The sequence below is a fragment of the Drosophila mauritiana genome, chromosome 2L (genome assembly GCF_004382145.1).
Source record: "Drosophila mauritiana strain mau12 chromosome 2L, ASM438214v1, whole genome shotgun sequence".
Classification (NCBI taxonomy): domain Eukaryota; kingdom Metazoa; phylum Arthropoda; class Insecta; order Diptera; family Drosophilidae; genus Drosophila; species Drosophila mauritiana.
This window is the reverse complement of record NC_046667.1, coordinates 2,994,727-3,012,747: the sequence shown is the minus strand read 5'-3', so window position 1 is coordinate 3,012,747 and position 18,021 is coordinate 2,994,727. Positions and strand designations below refer to the sequence as shown.

At 48.4% G+C, this 18,021-nt stretch overlaps 3 protein-coding genes and 1 non-coding gene across 4 annotated transcripts; all 4 read right to left on the bottom strand.

Annotated features, from left to right (window-relative positions):
- Positions 1 to 2,296: 2,296 nt before the first annotated feature.
- LOC117135306 (fatty acid synthase) lies at positions 2,297 to 14,026 on the bottom strand. The gene is made up of 7 exons (XM_033295494.1): positions 13,823 to 14,026; positions 12,008 to 12,219; positions 9,428 to 10,905; positions 3,301 to 8,529; positions 3,143 to 3,238; positions 2,599 to 2,742; positions 2,297 to 2,527 (listed from the first exon to the last, which is right to left on the bottom strand). Exons 2-7 carry the CDS (start codon positions 12,177 to 12,179, stop codon positions 2,417 to 2,419), a joined length of 7,230 nt encoding a protein of 2,409 aa, XP_033151385.1. The 5' UTR covers positions 12,180 to 12,219; positions 13,823 to 14,026; the 3' UTR covers positions 2,297 to 2,416.
- Positions 9,010 to 9,129, bottom strand: LOC117135352. Its single transcript, XR_004459006.1, has one exon. It is a non-coding gene; the product is annotated as a U5 spliceosomal RNA (small nuclear RNA).
- Positions 14,027 to 14,377: 351 nt separating the features above from the next.
- LOC117135324 lies at positions 14,378 to 16,331 on the bottom strand. Its single transcript, XM_033295522.1, has 2 exons — positions 14,857 to 16,331; positions 14,378 to 14,804 (listed from the first exon to the last, which is right to left on the bottom strand). The coding sequence occupies exons 1-2, from the start codon at positions 14,921 to 14,923 to the stop codon at positions 14,458 to 14,460; spliced, it is 414 nt and encodes a 137-aa protein (XP_033151413.1). The 5' UTR covers positions 14,924 to 16,331; the 3' UTR covers positions 14,378 to 14,457.
- A 90-nt stretch (positions 16,332 to 16,421) lies between these two features.
- LOC117135315 (reticulon-4-interacting protein 1 homolog, mitochondrial) lies at positions 16,422 to 17,970 on the bottom strand. The gene is made up of 3 exons (XM_033295512.1): positions 17,344 to 17,970; positions 16,687 to 17,292; positions 16,422 to 16,631 (listed from the first exon to the last, which is right to left on the bottom strand). The coding sequence occupies exons 1-3, from the start codon at positions 17,854 to 17,856 to the stop codon at positions 16,509 to 16,511; spliced, it is 1,242 nt and encodes a 413-aa protein (XP_033151403.1). The 5' UTR covers positions 17,857 to 17,970; the 3' UTR covers positions 16,422 to 16,508.
- Positions 17,971 to 18,021: the final 51 nt, after the last annotated feature.

The following is an 18,021-nucleotide window of genomic DNA, read 5'->3' as shown; positions in this document are numbered from 1 at the left end:
TGTTTTATGCAAAGCGATCGCTTGATAACTCACTCCCAACTTTTTGGGCATTCAGCTAGTAGAGCTAAGCAGTTTCTGAGAAGTATTTTACTGTAGGTGCTTAACTTTTGCATTTGATTTTGTATTTAAGCAAACAACTTATTTTCATTGCACATTTATCACTGCAATTTCAAATGTAATTACAGTAAAATTTATAATATTTGTTTGTTTGCTTGACTTTAGCTAAATACGCAGAGGTTAGCCCTATTTTCGTATTAAAAGCAATTTCAAATTTCATTTTTAGTAACTGTCTTAATGGCTGTGCAGTTAGCATGGTTGTAAAATAATGAAAATGGCACACGCAACCGGAAAATTGTTGGATTTGTCATTTCAGAAGGTTTTGGTTTGTCGCAAAAATGGCACCGGACTTATTTACATGGGAATATTTAGCAAGGATTTCCGAACTGCAAAAGGACTATAACGTTGTCTGCCAAGGAAATCGTAGAAATAAACCAGCTCCTGCGTGGCAATTAGAAAGGGAAACCCTATCGCGAAGCCCCTACTATATGGAGCACTTCTTATAACGGCAGACGCGAGGAGACTGGGACTTGGACTTCCCCACACCGCCGCTCCCACAACTTGCAATTAGCGTGTAATTTGGTGTCTCAGCGCAGCAGGAACTGCTGTTTTGGGGGGCGTTTGGAGTAGTAGAACAACACTTCTAAGGGTCCTAAAGGTCAAAAGCACTGGAGGGCAAGTGCGAGCTTAGTAATTCGTATTTTTAGCCGACTTGACGAATGATCACTTGGAGACGCTCGATCTAACCATTTTTCTCCTATTTTTTTCACACTTTTCCGTTGTTTCTGCTTTTTTCTTATTTTGTTTCGTTAGCAATTCACTTTTTGTCCAGCGAAAATTTCGTTTTCATTTTCTCTTCAGCACACCAGCACACTCACACACATTCGAACAGGGGCTGTTTTATTCCTGCGGCTGCCATTTTTTGTACATACCTAGAAATCAGGCGATTCCTCGACAGCTGTTTTTCGAGTTTTTGGAGTGGAGCGGGCGGAGGGCTGCGCGGAGGATTCGAATTCGGATTCGAGGGTGTTCCTTTACAGTTGGTCCTGACTGAGTGGGGAAACCGTTATAATCCAGAAACTGAAATTGCTTTCGACTCGAAGTTCTCCGTTAGCTGCCGTTAATAGCTTAGTTAGTAGCTATTATTTTTTGCAAATTATTCTGCCACACACAGTTATGTTCTTTGGGATTCAAACGTAGCGTACCGGCTTGTAAAACCACGACAACGACGGAATGCTGCGACGAACGGAAATGCGAGAATCAGGTGAGCGCCGGCTTTTTTATATGACGCCCGCCGCCTCCAAGAAGAGCTTTTGGAGAGCTTTACGCTGCGCTGCTCTCTCCCGCGCTGTTAAAAGTTAACCGTAGCAGGATGCCCTTCCCCTACAGAGGGTACTTCGAATTCGGTCCGCCGCTTGGGCTGTCATCCTCGACCTTACCTTGTAGACCTTATTGATAAGCCGCTGTTTACGATCTACTCACGGATCTACGGTTTCATTCGATCATCCACAATCTACCTGAAATCTATTACTTGTAGGTTTTGCTTATTAAGCTTTAGAGTGATTGGCTATTGATTAATTAGGTTGTAGGTTTTTAATATTTATAGCACTTATAAAATCATATGAGGGTTCAATGAAAATATGTATTAATAATAATTGATAGTGTTTAAAATGAAAATTATTATTTAATTAACCGAATTAAATTAATTATTATTTCAAAAAGCAGTAGGTCCTAACTGCCTAACATTTTTTCCGCAGTAGGGTGTTTTTAATTCGTCTTTCCAAAGCCACTGTTATTGGCGTAAACCTCTGTTATAGTTGCTGGACTCTGTGCGGCGCTTAAATTCGCATTAACAGCGATAAGTGGTCAGCTGTTGTGTGCGTGACGGAGATGTAGAAATTTTGATTTGCCCGCCATAGTCGGACCACTTTTGCGCCGATTATTAATCGTCTGGCAAGATCACTGTCGCGATAGAGTGGGCGGCATTATCAATTATGGAAAGGTACGCCGAAGTTGGGTCAATAAAGCCAGCCAGCACGGGTCAGAATGTTCGGATCGCAGTGATTCATCGTGAAAATCATGCGAGTGCCACGCGAGTAAAACTGGAAACACGAGCGAACTTCTCCGATCGTTTTATAAGCCAATTACTTTGTGAAATGCCTCGCGATAGTATAAATTTGGAAAATTATCTTGCATTAGACAATGTTCTGATTAGTGAAGTTCGACCGTACTAAATGCGTTCATTATTCTTAAACAATCAATGCGCGATTGCTACGTGTATTGGCATGGTTAGGGTATATGTACATTAAGATCTACAGGATAATTCATCAGCATAATCGTAGGAACTACTTCCCTTCCACTAGGGACGTTTCAGCAGGACGCGCTCGATGATCTGCAGAGTGTGCGGCTCCTTGAGGAAGGTCCTGTGTGTGCCCTCCACCACATGCATGTCGATCTGGGCACTGCAAATCTGCAAGGATTGGAGGGAAATAGTCTTTAGATAATGCTGTAGATATATAGAGAGATTTGGTAGGCACTTACCTCCTTGAGGCCATAGTCCTGGGCCATAATCGCATTGTGCTCGGCCGACTTGATCAAGACCACGTCGCTGTGGAGCTGCTTGGCGCCCTTGTAGCTCTCAGAAAGTAGGAGCTTCTGTTTGAACATGCAGGCGGCCTTCTTGATCTGTGACGATGTTCAAATAATATGGTAGGTTAGGTCTAAAAACACAATATAATGCAACAATATGTTTTTAAGTGCCTCAAGCTAATTGCGAAGAATATGCACCATAATAATACACGAACTATTTGCCCGGCATTTATTCAGGCACTTTTTCCCGTCTGTTAAAAAGTACACACTTGTGCAGTGACTCCCGGTGATAAATACTACTTGAAAGTATAAACACACCCATAAGTGTAAGCAAATGCATCAACTTAGTCTACAAGTACTATAGTTAAGCCAGTACTTAATCATCAATCAAATAGATAGATGTTCAACAAATGCTTGCGCTTTTATGGTGGTTTGGAAATCTAATTGACACATATATTATCAAGCCATTTTGTAATTAGAATCGCTAGAGACCCACCACTTCTCTGGTTTGCTGCGTGTAACCAGCCAGAGTGTCTGCTAGTTTGTCGAGCTTGGAGGGCCATGACTGGACTCCATCGAGGAGTTGCAGCAGCTGTAAGGATCAATATATTTATAAGAACGATTCATAGGATCAAGCACAACAAGGAGCCCCACCTGGTTGTAGTCCACGTCGGCGAGCAGAGCACCAAAGTAGGCCAACGTCATGGACTGCTGCCGGTTGAGGTCGTCCGTCTGCTTCTTGGCCTCCTGGACATAGCCGCTGGCCATGGTGGGCGCTCCGTCCAGCATGATGACCTTGACCCCGAAGCGGCGCTGCTCCAGCGCCACAGCAATGGCGTGGGCGAGCAGGCAGCCGTAGGAGTAGCCCACGATGTGGTAGGGTCCGAGGGGCTGGAGCTTCTGGATCTGGCGAAGATAGTAGGCGGCACAGGCCTCAATGGAGTCCAGGGGCACTTGCTCCGTGCACTGCAGCCCGTAGGCGGGGCAGGTGAGCGAGGCGGCCAGCGCCTCCACGGCTATTGTGAATCCCTCGATGGGAGCCAGGAAGAAAACAGCTGGATCCTCGCTGGCCACGGGCGCCTTTGACCGAAGGCGCACCATCACCTCCTGGGGTAATACTTCCTTGGCAAATACCTTGCGCGTCTCATCGCTCTGGGTCTGAACCTCCACGCAAGCCTCCTCCTTAATCCTTGATAGGTTGGATGAGGCTGAGGGCGATGAGACTGAAGCGGAGGGCGGTTCCTGGGCGTCTATCTGGCGCAGAGCGCTAAAGGTCAGCTGGCGGATCTCCTGAGCGCTCAGCACCAAGTCAAAGTGACGCTCCAGCGTCTGCTTGATCTCTGTGCTCATCAGCGAGTCCATGCCCAGGTCGAAGAGGGTGGTCTTGTCGGAGACACTCTTTACATCCCTAAGTCCCATGATATTCGCGATCGTGGCTATCAAGCTCAGGCGGTTGGCCTGCTCCGTCTTGCGCTTCTCTGCCACCACCATGGAGGCCATGACGGGATGGGGCTGCTGCAGAAACAGGTCCAGGGTCTCCAGACAGCTGTTCATCCGCTGCGGCAGAGTGCCGCCCACAACTGTTTCGTTGTTGCCCATGTGCTCGATGATCAGTCCGGTGTCCCCAATGGCTCCCCATTGAATAGCTGTGCCGGGATAACCGTATTCCTGCCGCTGCTCGCAGATCCTTTCCATCGTGGAGTTGGCCAGTCCGTAGTTGGTCTGTCCCATGTTTCCCCTGCCGCAGGACAAGCTGGAGAAGCACACGAAGTACTCCAGTGCAGGACAAATTTCCCGAGAGATCTTGTCCAGGTGTATGGTGGCCATTAGCTTCGGTGCACTTACCTTTTCAAAGTTCTTAGGGCTTTGATCTTCGATCAGTCCATCACGTAGCACTGCCGCCAGGTTGAAGATGCCTCCAACCAGGGCCAACTTATTACTAACCTCTAGGAGTCTCTGGCAGCCGACAGCGGTGGTCACATCGTTGGTATCGATCTGAACCTGGACTCCACGGTCGTGCCAGCGACGAATCATCAGGGCCTGGTAGCCGCTCTTCACCCCAGAGCGAGAGCTCAGAACCAGAAAGCGGGCTCCTCTGGAAACTAGCCAGTTGGCCAGCTCCAGACCGAATCCCCCAAGTCCCCCCACCAAGATGTAGCTCTTCTCTGGGTGCATGTAGGAGCGCGGTATAGCCTGAATTTGCCTAAGTCGCGGGAGAGCCGCCTGCTGTTCCTCCTCCAAACGTACCTTGATCACCACCTTGCCAATATGTTTGCCAGACGCCATGAAACGGAACGCCTTCTCGATCTCCTGCTCTGCAAAGACTGTGGTAGGCAGCGGCTGCACTGCTCCACTCTTGATACCCTCCGCCACCAACTTGGCCACCATTAGCTGCATGTCCTCCTCCCCTTCCATCACGCTGTCCAGAAGGATTCCGTGGAAGGAAGTGTTCTTGAGGAACACCGACATCCCTAACGGAGTGTTGTTGCTCAAGTCAAACTTGCCGATCTCCAGAAAGCGGCCATTCAGAGCCAGACAACGGATGGAGGCTTGCAGCTTCTCCTCGGAGAGAGAGTTCAGCACAAGTTCCACTCCATTTCCGTGGGTTTCGCTCATGATTAATTGCTCGAAGGAAGTGTCTCGCGAATTGCCAATATTCCTAGCCTTCAGCTTGGGGAATCGCTTCAGCAGGAACTCCCGCTTCTCCTTGCTGCCCACGGTGGTGAAGACAATCAGTCCGTGAGCCAGAGCCACCGAAATTGCCGCCTGACCAACTCCTCCAGAGCCGGCGTGGATGAGGATCCTTTCACCCTCCTTCATTTGACCCCTGACCACCAAAGCGTAATAAACGGTGGCATAAACACACGGAACGGTCGAAGCCTGCTCCATGGTCCACTTAGATGGGACTTCCCAGAGGAGATTCCTGTTGGCCAAGCAGTTGGTGGCCAAAGATTTGGCAGTAACCATTGCCATTACACGACGGCCACACGAATCCCTGCCTGCGAACTCCAGACCAAGAACGCAGTCCTGGTAGGCCAAATCCCCAGGCAGAGCATCCACTCCCAGTTTACCGGAGGCCAACATTACATCCCGGAAATTAAGCGGAGCATAGTAAACGGTGCAGGGCTCCAATTGCGACTGGATGGGACTGGAACGAGGACTCTCGATCCAGCGAAGTGATGAGAGATCCCCCTTGACCAGGGTGTTTACATACGCCTGCTCCACTGGCAGCATGGGCGGGCGGGATTCCATCTTCAGGTGACGGTAGCTACCCCAGCTTCCATTCCTGTACACATTGATGACCATATCCTTGGCCAACTGTGCGGCGTAGAAGGGATCGTCCAGGGAGAACTGGGGCACACCTTCATCCAGAATAAGGTATAGCCGTAGGAAATGCCCTCCAGCTTCCCTCTTCAGGCAGTTCATCAAGCCCAGAGCTCCTGAATTGGGATCACCCTGGGCTACCAAGTAGAGGTTCTTCTCTTCAGCTTGGGCCTTCGCAAAAGAGTTCTTTAGCTCGTTGACCCACTTGAACTGTTTATTGGTGAGGTGAAGGGTCAGGGCTTGGCTGGACTGCACCTTCGATAGTTTTCTGACCAGGACAAGCACTCGGTCTGTACCGAAGAACTGCTCGAAAACGGGAACCAGCTTAAGTTTGTTCAACTTCTCCTTTCCTATAATGTTATACCGGCTGGCTGCTTCCTCCAGGAGCAGGAATCCCGAATCGGTCTTGAGACTATCCAAGCAGTGCTGCAGATCCTTGACAGAGTTCTGGGCTAGCATATTCACAGAGTATACGAAATGGCATTGCTGCTCCACTGCACCAGCTGTGATATCCTTGGCTATCACTCGAATACCGTGCTCCTTGAGCTGCTCACCCAGCTCGGATTCATTGGAGGAACTGGTAACCACCGCCATGTCACCCACCAGAATCGGTTCCCTTTCGATTAGCTCGAGAAGCTGGACGGCACTCAGCGCATCCAAAGTGGACCGGGATCCAGCCAGTTCAACGCCTTTGAGCTTTACAGCTCCACCGCTGTTCTCGATGATCAATTGAATGGCCACCGCTAGAGCTGTGCTCCCTGACTTTTCCTGCTCCTCCCGCTGACCCAAGTGCTGGTAATGAGGCCAGAATCTATAGCGCTCCAAGCTGGGTGGAGATTGCCCACCAGAACGCCTCTGGGTCTGGGCGGTCTTCATCTTGTGTATCTCCACTCCACCGCACTTGACTACGGAAATGTTGCGATGCCAGTTGACAGTTAACTTCTGTTGGTGCTTCTTAGCCAGCTCCAGGTGCTTGAGAGGGTCTATCAGCGCCCTCTCTATTCCCGTGGGCACGTACAGTTCTCGAATATCGTTGCTCAGGATGCGAAACTGCAGCATGGTGTCCATAAAACTGATCCAATTGTCCGCCCACTGCAGCTGACCCGTCACCGCCGAAATATCCGACTCCAAAATGCCCTGGAAAACACCAGTGTAGTCGTAGCCTCTAAGTCTTAGCTCCTTGTAAATGTCCTTGGTGCTCAGTTTGTTCGAGCCGGCTATTCCCGGTAGAGATGACAGCTGAAGCTGCTCCTGCTGCACATTGCTCACCAGACGGATCTTGCCAGATGCCACCAGGCTAGTGCCTTCACAGATTTCAAAGGAGCTGCTGCCCGGAAAGAAGCTGAGTGTTAGTTTTACCACAGTGCCCACGCTGAGGATCGTAGCCCGATGGAAGACCACATCCTCGAATAGCACGGGCGTGCGCAAGTAGTCCAATCCCTGCTGTTGAGCCAGACTCATCCAGGCCAGGGTCATGTAGCCGGTTGCCGGGAACAAGACTCTGCCGTCGATCGTGTGCCCCGCTAGATAGGCGTTATCCTCTTTGCCCAAATCCAGCTCCACACTGAGCTGTCCCGCCTGTCGGCCGCCCTTGAACTTGGGATAGTTCCATTTCTGTGAGTGATCCCAGCCCACCAAGGAGCCCAGCATGGGAGTGCCACGTGAAACGGGATAGGGGATGGAAGGGGAGATCTTCAGGATCTGCGGCTGCCCTCCGGCAGCGTAGAGTCTGCCCAACTGGCTCAGCAAGAACTCAAAGTTATTGGCATGAGCTCGCTGCATCAGACTCACATAGCTAATCTGCGGACTTAAGGATCGGAGAATCGCCCTGAAAAGTCCATGGGGTGCGATCTCCACGATGAGAGCGTTTTGGGGAATCCTCTTGACGGCTTGGTGAAAGAGCACGGGGGATATCAGGTTGTTTATAAAGTAGCCAGCCGATGCCAGGTGGTTCTTATCCGACTCCCACTCCGCTTCTTTCACACTAGTACTAAGCCATCGAATACTCTTCTTCTTGGGCTCCGTGATCAGTCGCTCCAGACTGCTACGCAGCATGGGAGCCGCTCCTTCAATGTACGGACTGTGGAAGGCATAGCCTCCAGAGCCAACCTCCCTCACAAAAATACCCTTTGCCGTGAGGTCCTCTATCATCGCGTCCATGGATGCCGGTGGACCCGAAACCGTGCAATTGTCATCACTGTTGTGACACACCGGATAGCAATCCTTTGGGATCTGTGATCCGATCTGCTCCCAGCTCAAACCTACAGCAGCCATCTTTCCGCGCGGCAAGTCCGGAGTGTCCAGGACGCTCCTGCCGCGCCAGTAGGCGGCCAGCACTGTTTGCTCCGCCGTTAGACATCCGTCCATGTAGGCTGCCCCCAGCTCACCAGCCGAATGGCCAATGATTCCATCTGGCCGTATGTCCAGCACCCGAAGAAGATCCGTCAAAGCCACCTGCACGGCGGACACGGAGACGAAGGAGTACAGCATGTTGTCAAAGGTCCGCTCCGTGGAACGGGTAAGCACGTCTATAAGATCAAAGTCCACCTGGGCCAGAACCTGAAAAGATTAAGACAGGGAAACAAATTTATGCATAATATATACAAATCTATAAAAGTATTAAAGATGAGAAACAACTTTTAAAATCTTGCAAAAGTTAAGGAGGTTTCAAATTGATAGGTTAGCTTCTAAATAAATAGTATTTTATGTATAATAAGCTGCATTATTAGCAATAAGGTTGGCACTACGTAGCAAAAGCTTTTATATTTTCAAGGTTACTTGGGTGTCTACGTAGAATTAAAGCAGTTCTTGTTGGTCTAGCCAAGTTAAAATGTTGAATTTATGACACAAATTATAATCACATTTTCAACGACAGTGCATTAACAATTTTAGTCATGGTGCAAGTGAAGTGTGATCTTTATTTGCCTTCGATCAAAACATATTACAATATAATAACGAAAGAAGAGAACGAAAGAAGAGAATGAAAGAATATGAATGGGATATTTTGGGTTTAAAATGTATCATTTATGGCCCCAAAGGCAAACGCCAGCGGGGCTCTAAGCAAAAATTGTGTTTAGACTCATTAGAGTGTTCCTCTCCACGGAAATCTTTAGTAAAAGGCGAAAGATTTATTCGACAATTGAAGAGAAACCAGAGTAACTTCTCAGCACCCGCCAAGGATCCCTAGATTCGTTCTGTGATAGAACTTTTTGGGAATTATAGGGGACGAGAAATCGAAAAGGTACGACCCGAAGGTAGGCAATGCTAATGGAAGAGGGTTGGCACTTCAGGTAAGAAACTCGATAGAAATACTAAGGGACCTTTTTTTGAAAAACAATTAAGTTGTCCGATCGAAGAGAAATATAATCTCATAAACCATTAAGGAATATATTATTTTATACAATAAAGCGAATTGCGATGTACTAAATAATAATTGAAACTCAATAATGGAACTTACCTCGGCGCAGTGCTGTATGGAGTTCCGGAACACCTCCAGCTGCATGAGATCCTTGGCCATGCTGGCCCATTGACTGCCCATGCCGGCGTAGACGAACCAGATGGGTCGCTCCTCCTCCTCATAGGGCAGCACCTCCTCCTTAACGCATCCGCTGGTTCCGAGGACAGCGTATCCCCTGAACGGATGCAGGGGAATAGGATGCGAGTGGATGTCATTGATAAGGGTCAGCAGCTCCTGATCGTGCCTCTGCTCGGTGGCCACTTTCAGCAACTGATGCACTGCATCCTCCGTGCGGCCGGAGCAGGTAACTAGCCTCAGGGACTGTTCGGCTTCCCCAGTCTTAGGGCATGCCTTAGGCTCTTTGGCTTTAGTGTGGGACTTTAGTACCACATGGGCATTGGCTCCTCCAAACCCGAAGGAGTTCAAACCAACAATGCCACCCTGCCAGGGAAGATTGCGATCCACCACCTTAAGCTTACCCTCGACCAGAGCCGGAACCGAAGGATTGGGCGTGCGATAGTGCAGATTCTTCGGAATAATGCCCTCCTCCATGGCGATGATCATCTTGGCCAGGGCACTCACTCCCGAGGCTGGCTCCGCGTGACCCATATTCGACTTCACTGAGCCAATGAGCAGCGGAGTGAGTCGCGAGGGGCGGCAGAAGAAGTTGCTCAGCATGTTGGCTTCCTGGTCATCGCCCACCGGTGTGCCGCTGCCGTGCGCCTCCACGTAGACCACCTCGTCCGGATTAAGGCCGATCTCGCTGTAGGTCTCCTCCAGCAGGGCCTGCTGCATGCGGCCGTCTGGGAAGGTAACGCCCTGCTCCTTGAATCCGTCCGTATTGGTGCGCACATTCAGGATGCTGGCGTACACCCGCTTGGCCTCCTTACGCCTCTGGAGCAGCACAACGGCGCAGGTGTCCGCCCGGGCATAGCCGTTGGCCGCCGCATCGAAGGTCTTGCAGGCGCCGTCGTGGCTCACGATGCCCAGCCTGAGGAACTGAAGGGCAAAGATGGGCTTTAGGATGAGATTCACACCCGCCACCAGGGCGTAATCACAGCGACCCGCCCGCATGTCCGCGAAGGCGTGGTTGAGGGCCACCAGCGAGCTGGAGCAGGCGGTGTCCACGATGAAGCTGGGCCCCTTGAAGTCGAACGTGTAGGAGATGCGATTGGCGAACATGGCACGCGCACAGCCCGTCAGGCAGTAGCCGTTGATACTGCTCGGCTCCATGTTGGGGATCTCGTGCTCCGTCTCCACAAAGGACAGGCCTATGTAGACGCCCGTCCGGCTGCCGCGCAGCTGTGCGGGATTGATGCCTGCATCGATGATCGCCTCGTGGGTCAGCTCCAGCAGCATCCGCATGCAGGGGTCCATCAGCTCCGCCTGCTTCTGGTGGACGCTGAAGAACTTGTCGTCGAACTTCTCCAGATCGGAGTCTTTCATTTTGGCCATACGCTCGGGAAGTCCATAGATGCCTTTTAGTGTTTGATGCAAGTTTTAACATTACAATCGTATTTAAAGTCTCAGTAACCTGTTTGTTAGATGGTTTCATATTCATTTCTAACGGCCCGGCAGCATTTCGCGGCCAGGCACTAAAAAAATTGCCTCGGATAACTACTCATCACTCCGCTCCATTGCGTAAGCTCTCGCTCCACAACTGAAGCGGCGATCGAGATAGATAGAAGATCCCCGACACTCGATGGGGATTCTACGTTGTATTGGCATAACCAGTTGGGAATTACTTGGGCGCCTGAAGGAAAACGAGGGCGCTCAAAAATATGATCGCGAAAGCGAACTAAGAGGGTTGGATGTGTGCTATGAGTCAGCCACTTGAGCGCCTCTAGAGCGGCTTGCTTTCAAACGAGGGGAGATCCAAGCGATAGGGCTATGCCTTGCTTGGCCAATGGAGCACCCGATCGAAAGTATATTGTTCTCTTTTAATTTCTTGATATAACATTCTCATAGGCATAAGGATAACTAGCTCTATTAAAAAGATGTACAAAACAGTCCACTATTAATCCATTATCAAATATTGTCGTGGGATTAAGTATAATTAGCTCTGTTTATTAAATGTATCATAAAGCTCTGCGATCTGGGGTTTTGGTCAAGTTGTGCTCAGAAAACAGCTCGAAAATTATAGTACTTTTTCCAAAAGATGTCATCCCGATTTTTGTATATAAATAATCAATATTTTGTCTATAACTATCTAAAAAATGATGCAAGAGTAGAGTATCATAGCTCCCTGAATTCGTAATAAAATTTACTATCAATCTGTGTTCAAGCCTTGAAATTTTTAAATTTTGAAATTTTTTGCAAAATTTGATGATGGTACCCCTTATCAAAAATACGAAAATTAGTCAAAAAGTGAATTTTCGAAAATTAGCAAAAAGTGATATGGGTGGTTACATCAGTTAATTAGCTGCATAAAACAGTAATTTCCTCAGCTGTGCGACCTTTTATGGCCATATTTTGATGAAGAGACCCATTGAATATATTGTATTTTTGCCATAAGTTTGCATTTTGTTTCCACTCCCCCAAAAATTCCATACATTAATGTGATCTATGCTTGGTACTTGCCTGCCTCCCAACGGCGCGGCTCATCTGTGACCATGTCGATGCCATTGAGCAGGTTGTACTTGAACTCCTCGATGTTGCTGCTCTCCGGCAGCTTCCCGGAAAGTCCCGAGATCACAATGTCCCCATCCTCACCAGCGGCCGAATCCGCCTGGGCTTTCTTCCTGCTCGGCATTTTGACGTTTCTTTTGTTCTGGCTCAGTCTGTATGAGGATCTAGAAATATCGCAAAAGAACCCTGGGTAAATATCCACAATACGTGACCTCATAGCATCCATGATTAAAAGGAATAGTTTTGAGCATATAAAAATCCATTTCGCAGTTAGTAATTTATATCTAACCCTTTGCTGGCATAGAAAATTTGTTATTTTTAACTACAAATTTAACCTTGAATATGTTTTAGAATTTCCAACAACTCGATTCAACTTAATCGGACTCTTGCTATCAGCATGTAAACAACATTTCCATCACAAGAAATTGGTCACCTTAGAATAAAAAAAACACTGTTAGCTGATAAAGCTATTGTTTTATGATTTGGTCGATTTTGTAGAAATGGGTACAAACAAATTAATCTATCTATCTATAATATGGGTGGAGTGTGAGTTTGTGGAATTTCAGTGGCCTGCACTTCATATGACTATCATTTCAGAGGCGATCTACTTAAGTGCATAGATAAGGTGCACCATTAGAAAGTGCTAAGTCGGCAAATCATGAGTAATATGCTCGAGATCGCACCGATTCAGACCACAATGAATATTGTCGCCCTGCTGATAAGGAACCACTGCACCGGAGTCACCTTTCCTTCCCCATCAACGCTACGGGCAGGGATCGTACGATTCCACCACTCAGTAGAATCCAACCTGGAGCAGCGAGCAGGGAGCAGGGGGCCGGGTGCGGGTCACTGGGTTCCCTGTTGCCAAGTTACGGGAGTCGGCTCTCGAGATAGTCGTCCAGCTCTCGACTGCGTGCACTGCAACGGGTCGGGATCGCGGACGTGGACGCAGAGGGGCAGAGATCCGATAAGCTCCTGATAGAATATTCCCCCAATATGGGGAATCAACACTCCAATCAGCGAAGCGACGCGTGCCAGAACTCACACAATGGACACAACGTACTGAATGTTCGCTTTGCTGGGTTCAAAGGTGACCGGAATACAGATTCAAAGCGTTTTGAGAAGTAATTGCGATTGTAGTGGCGGAATCTTTTATGATCTCCAACGATTTCTCACTTTTTAGAAATGTTTCTTGCCACTTTTTATATGTTTAAGGATTCGTAATATCCTAGGAGTTCGATTTTTTGGTAGTCCATGGGTTTTTGTGCATTTTTACAGGCCTTGATTGGTTTCAAAATATTTCGAGTCCTTATTTCACAAAAAATAAACTAAAAGGATTCATAATATTCTAGGAGTTCGATTTTTTGGTAATCCATGGGTTTTTGTGCATTTTTACAGGCTTTCATTGGTTTCAAAATATTTCGAGTCCTTATTTCACAAAAAATAAATCCAAAGGACACATATATATGGTTTAATATATTCCCCTATTAGCATTCACAATTCATTGGCATTTTTCGATTAGGGAGCCCACGTTCGGTTAATTGAAACACTACACCATTCTCATTAGACACTTGACGAAATTCTTTGAATTAAAGATAAGTAGCCTGACTATTGGGAACGTCAGTTTCGTGGATTCGATTTGTTTGGCGTGTTATCCTGGCTGGGGGAATTACGTCTTGGTTTTAACAATTCGCTTTTCTCGGGAAAAAAAAATCTAGCTCGCATTTTAGAACACGCCACTTCTTTGGTACACTTCACATGACTCACATTTCGTATGCCACTAATTCGGATCGTATCGTTTTTGGACGGCACCTTATTCACTTGGGTTCACTGATCGCGTATCCTTTTCGAATGTGCCGTGTGTTTTGCGGGACAACCAGGATGTCGGTTGGGCTAGTAGGTCCTTCTAGTTGGCTGTGGTTGTATATCCTTTTGGTGGGCACGTATAGATCCGACTTGTTGCGCAGACAGACTGAACAAGGGCTGCACTCGCCGGATTCCTTATATATATCCGGTTTGCGGGGTCCGGGGACGGCGGTGGCCACCCGATGGCGCATTTTAATTTCCCCGTAACCATAGCATATAGAAAACCCACCGATCTCATTATGGCAACCAGGCGCGCTGAATTATTCATTTCTATGCAAAACGCGCCTCTAACTTCGACCAAATGAAATAGAAAATGCGACGTCGAGCAGGACAGGTGTATCCATTTGGTTTTCATTTTTCCGTGCCCCTGCCCTGGTAATTAGTCCAAGTGTGCGCCATCGCAGCCGACTACGCCTAGTTAACCCAGTTGCTCCACAGCCCGCCCGTCTGGTTCAATAACACGCCGGGGGTTGCAAGCCATTCGCATTTGTATTATTTATTGGACGGAACAGAGATAGCCATGGTTTGTCCCCAAGTTACTTCTTTGGCGCTACCCCAGCAGTCTTCTTGGCCCTTTTTAGGCGTCCTCCTGACCGCTTCTTGGCCGCCAGCTTGGTTGGCGAGGTCGTCGCCATCCGCTGCTTGACCAGCTGGCGTCTCAAGCGGAGAGGGATCCTGTTGCTCACGGGCACCTTAGTCTTGTGTGTACTTCTGCGATAAATAGGGGGAATGCGGACCTTCCTAGCGGCCAGCGAGATGATTCCCAGGTTGACGCCCATCTCCAGGGCAAACTCCACCGCACGCTTGAGGCTCCCGAAGGCTCTGACATGCTCCTCGAGCATAACGTCCTTGATGTTCTCAACCAAGTCGTCCACAGAAGAGCCTGAAAATTTGGAAAGTTATTCTTTAATCTAAGGCTCCATTAAATCACCTACACATTTGCGGCTCGCGACTTAGCATGTCCATAATAAACGGCAGCAACGTAGGTTCATGTTTATCCATTAAAAATTTGGGTTTACAACTCGTAGTCTCAAAATAGGAGTGTTTGTGTGCCGATCCAAATAGATGCAATAGATTAGGTAGAATAATTTTTTTGTGTTGGCCCTGTGAAGGTTTCTTGGACTGGAAACTTATTTAAAACACCACGCATCCTTGATCGAAGTACTTAAGTGCCAGACGGCTGCTTTGATTCGCCCGTTTCACTGTTTAAAATACAAAATTAAATCAAATTAATACACTAGACGAAAGAAATGCGTGCTAACGAAACCCTAATACTCTTAATCGTATGCAAATAATTTCCGAAAGAATGCCGCGACGTTGCTCCAATTTCGGTTTTATATCGGAATGGGTCATCATTAATAGATGAATTCGGGTACTTGAAAGTACATACTTCCTGCCCATCATCCTGGCGCTACCCCAACAAATAATATTATTGCGTAAGGAAGCCCAATTGTGCACATCGTAAACACGTTGACAAGTTCCATTATCAAAACAACAACAAGCACACTCAGTGGATGATATTATTATGTTTAAATGCTTACATATCTTAAGTACTCGGGTTTGTTACCGCCTTGACAATTTTTCCCAATAATAGCTAATTTCATTCAGACATCAGATAAGCGCTGGGATTTCAAGGTCTTGCGACAGCTCAGACTAAAAGTTTCCCTCAGCAATTTTGGCTACTCTAGTTGTGGGTACAACCAATATCAGAAGAATTATAGGTTATTCCCTGAAAGAACAGAGCATTTTACTATCTATATTGGTTGTGACTACTTTAAGGGTATTTCCTCATCGGCTAGCATCGGTTTGGCACCACTCCAATCATATCAAGAGTGACGGGCCCGGTAACAAATTGAGAGCTATTAATAAAAACCAAAACAAAACAGAGACGCGTGCATTCTTCGCTTTTTTCGCCGGCTATGTCGGATGATAGCGGCGGTGGAGAGGCTTTTCGTTGGCTTTTGGAAAGCCTCGACCCCGGCGATAGCGGCCTGGTCGTGTTCCGATGCTCTGGAGCGTTGCGAACGCATGTGAGCGATGTGATTAGAGCGGGCTGGCTGCGTGCTGCGGAATCACCCCGCCGCCGGCCACTCAACCTCTGATAAGGAATCTGGGTATCGGGCGCTGCTACGGCAGCCAGCCAGCCAGGCGATGGAATAAATTTAGACGCACGGAAATTTTCGCAGGCCGCTGGCGTGTGTCGTGCCTCGTCAACATTGGTCCCGGAATTTCACTAGTTTGCGATGGGCGCACGACCGGGAGTATGCTTGCCGAAGTTGAATCATTTAAGCTGCAGCTACACGACGACCTTCAGGTACAGGGCGCTGCAGGTCCGTTGACGTTCACGGTGATTTAAAGGTGATCCCTGACGGAGGCCAGCGCTCTAATCACGCAGATCGTCGATTATTTTATATAGGAAATATATTTATATGCGTCAGTGGCTTGGCCTGGAACTACAGTCTTTAACCCGCGCAAGTGATGCAATGGAATGGCGTCAAAGTTTTACTGTTTCACTAAGTAGATTGCTCTAGTGTTTTAATTAACCAACACAAGCCTTTAATGCAACAGAAACAACAATATCAGCCTGCTAGTCGCCAGTTTCCTCTCGCAGCTTCACCACAATTTTGCCCCGGAGGTGCCCGGATTTCATCTTCTCAAAGGCCTTTGGCAGCTCACTGAAACCGTAGCTGCTATCGATCAGCGGCATCAGCTAAAAAGGAAGAATGTAATTAGTTTATAGAGTAGCTCGGGAGAACAACTCTTACCTTTCGCTGCTCCACTAGTTTCTGTAGGAATTGAATTCCCTGGGGGGCGGGACTAAAGAAGCCCCATTTGACAAGGCCTCCGCGCTGCGTGACGGACCTTACGTTGGTCTGAAACAGATCGAACACATTCTTAAGCGCTCCCACTCCCAGTCCCTGCTTGTCGATGTTGGACAGCAACGGAGATGAGAAGGTGATGTACTGGCGAAAGTCAAACTTCGATTCCGCAGCCTTCTGACCTCCTTGTCCAGCGCAGTCCAGCACAATGTCATAGGGTGCGTATTTGCACAGCTCCTCCATGGCCTGCGGGTTGTTGTAGTCGACCACTAAATCGGCTCCCAGATTGCGAACCATTTCAATGGCATTTTCGCTGCAGGTTGCCAAAACTTGTACTTTCTGGGACTTGAGGATTTGTATTGCCAATGTGCCAACGCCACCGGAGCCGCCAAGGACTAGGACCCGCTTGTGGGCACCTCCACCGGAAGCAGTTGTGGCTCCACAAGGACCACCAAGGCCTCCGGTTATGTACAGACCCGACCAAGCCGTCAATCCGGCATACAACATGCTGGCGGCCTCGCTGTCATCCAGTTCTTTGGGTGCAGGAGCAAGCTATGGACTACAAGTTACTTGAAAGACCTTGTAAGTGGTTCACCTACTTACACAGTATGAAGGAACGGCTACGTACTCCGCATGCGAGCCAATGGTGGCCTGTAGGGGTACCACTCCCCAGACGCGCGATCCCAGAGGCAGCGAAACACCCATTCCCGTCTGCACCAGCTCACCGCAGAACTCGCGGCCCAGGATAAGTGGAAACTCGATGCCGTCGCCCGGCTGGCAGCGCATCTTGTTCAGCACTGTGGCCCCGTAACCACGGAGCATAGCCAGGTCGATGGGGTTCACTGCCGTCGCCCTGATGCGTACCAGACACTCGTTGGAACTACGAATCTGGGGTATCTTTAGCATGTCAGAGAGCTGCAGCTCGTCAATATCGCCGTAGTTGTGCAGCTGCCATCCGCGCATTTTGTCCGCGGATTTCGATGTCGGTGGTGGCGCTGCCTGGTCATTTGTTTGTGAGCCGGAAAGCACGGATTCCGCACGGGCTGAAAACTGGCGCCTGTTTAGGCGGAGTAACTGCCTCAGGCAGAGGATAGAATTAACGCCGGCTGCCGTCATCAGCGGGTTTTCGATAAAAGCGCAATAAGAATTAAAAATTAGAGATATTGCTTAAGAAATAATGTTCCTTATTTTGTTTTGTTTTTGTTTGCTGGCCAAACAGCTGATATTATGTCAACAATAATCGCGCAGAGCCGATACCTAGTTTTTGTTATCGACCGTTCA

Bases quoted from the DNA above. Each gene is read 5' to 3' on its own strand.
- LOC117135324 (XM_033295522.1), bottom strand. From the start codon at position 14,923: ATGGATAAACATGAACCTACGTTGCTGCCGTTTATTATGGACATGCTA. The intron at 14,805-14,856 runs GTAGGTGATTTA...CCAAATTTTCAG, and splicing joins AAGTCGCGAGCCGCAAATGT to GCTCTTCTGTGGACGACTTG.
- LOC117135315 (XM_033295512.1), bottom strand. From the start codon at position 17,856: ATGACGGCAGCCGGCGTTAATTCTATCCTCTGCCTGAGGCAGTTACTC. The intron at 17,293-17,343 runs GTAAGTAGGTGA...TGTAGTCCATAG, and splicing joins TAGCCGTTCCTTCATACTGT to CTTGCTCCTGCACCCAAAGA. The intron at 16,632-16,686 runs GTAAGAGTTGTT...CTTCCTTTTTAG, and splicing joins AACTAGTGGAGCAGCGAAAG to CTGATGCCGCTGATCGATAG.
- LOC117135306 (XM_033295494.1), bottom strand. From the start codon at position 12,179: ATGCCGAGCAGGAAGAAAGCCCAGGCGGATTCGGCCGCTGGTGAGGAT. The intron at 10,906-12,007 runs GCAAGTACCAAG...AAACACTAAAAG, and splicing joins GCCGCGCCGTTGGGAGGCAG to GCATCTATGGACTTCCCGAG. The intron at 8,530-9,427 runs GTAAGTTCCATT...TAATCTTTTCAG, and splicing joins CCATACAGCACTGCGCCGAG to GTTCTGGCCCAGGTGGACTT.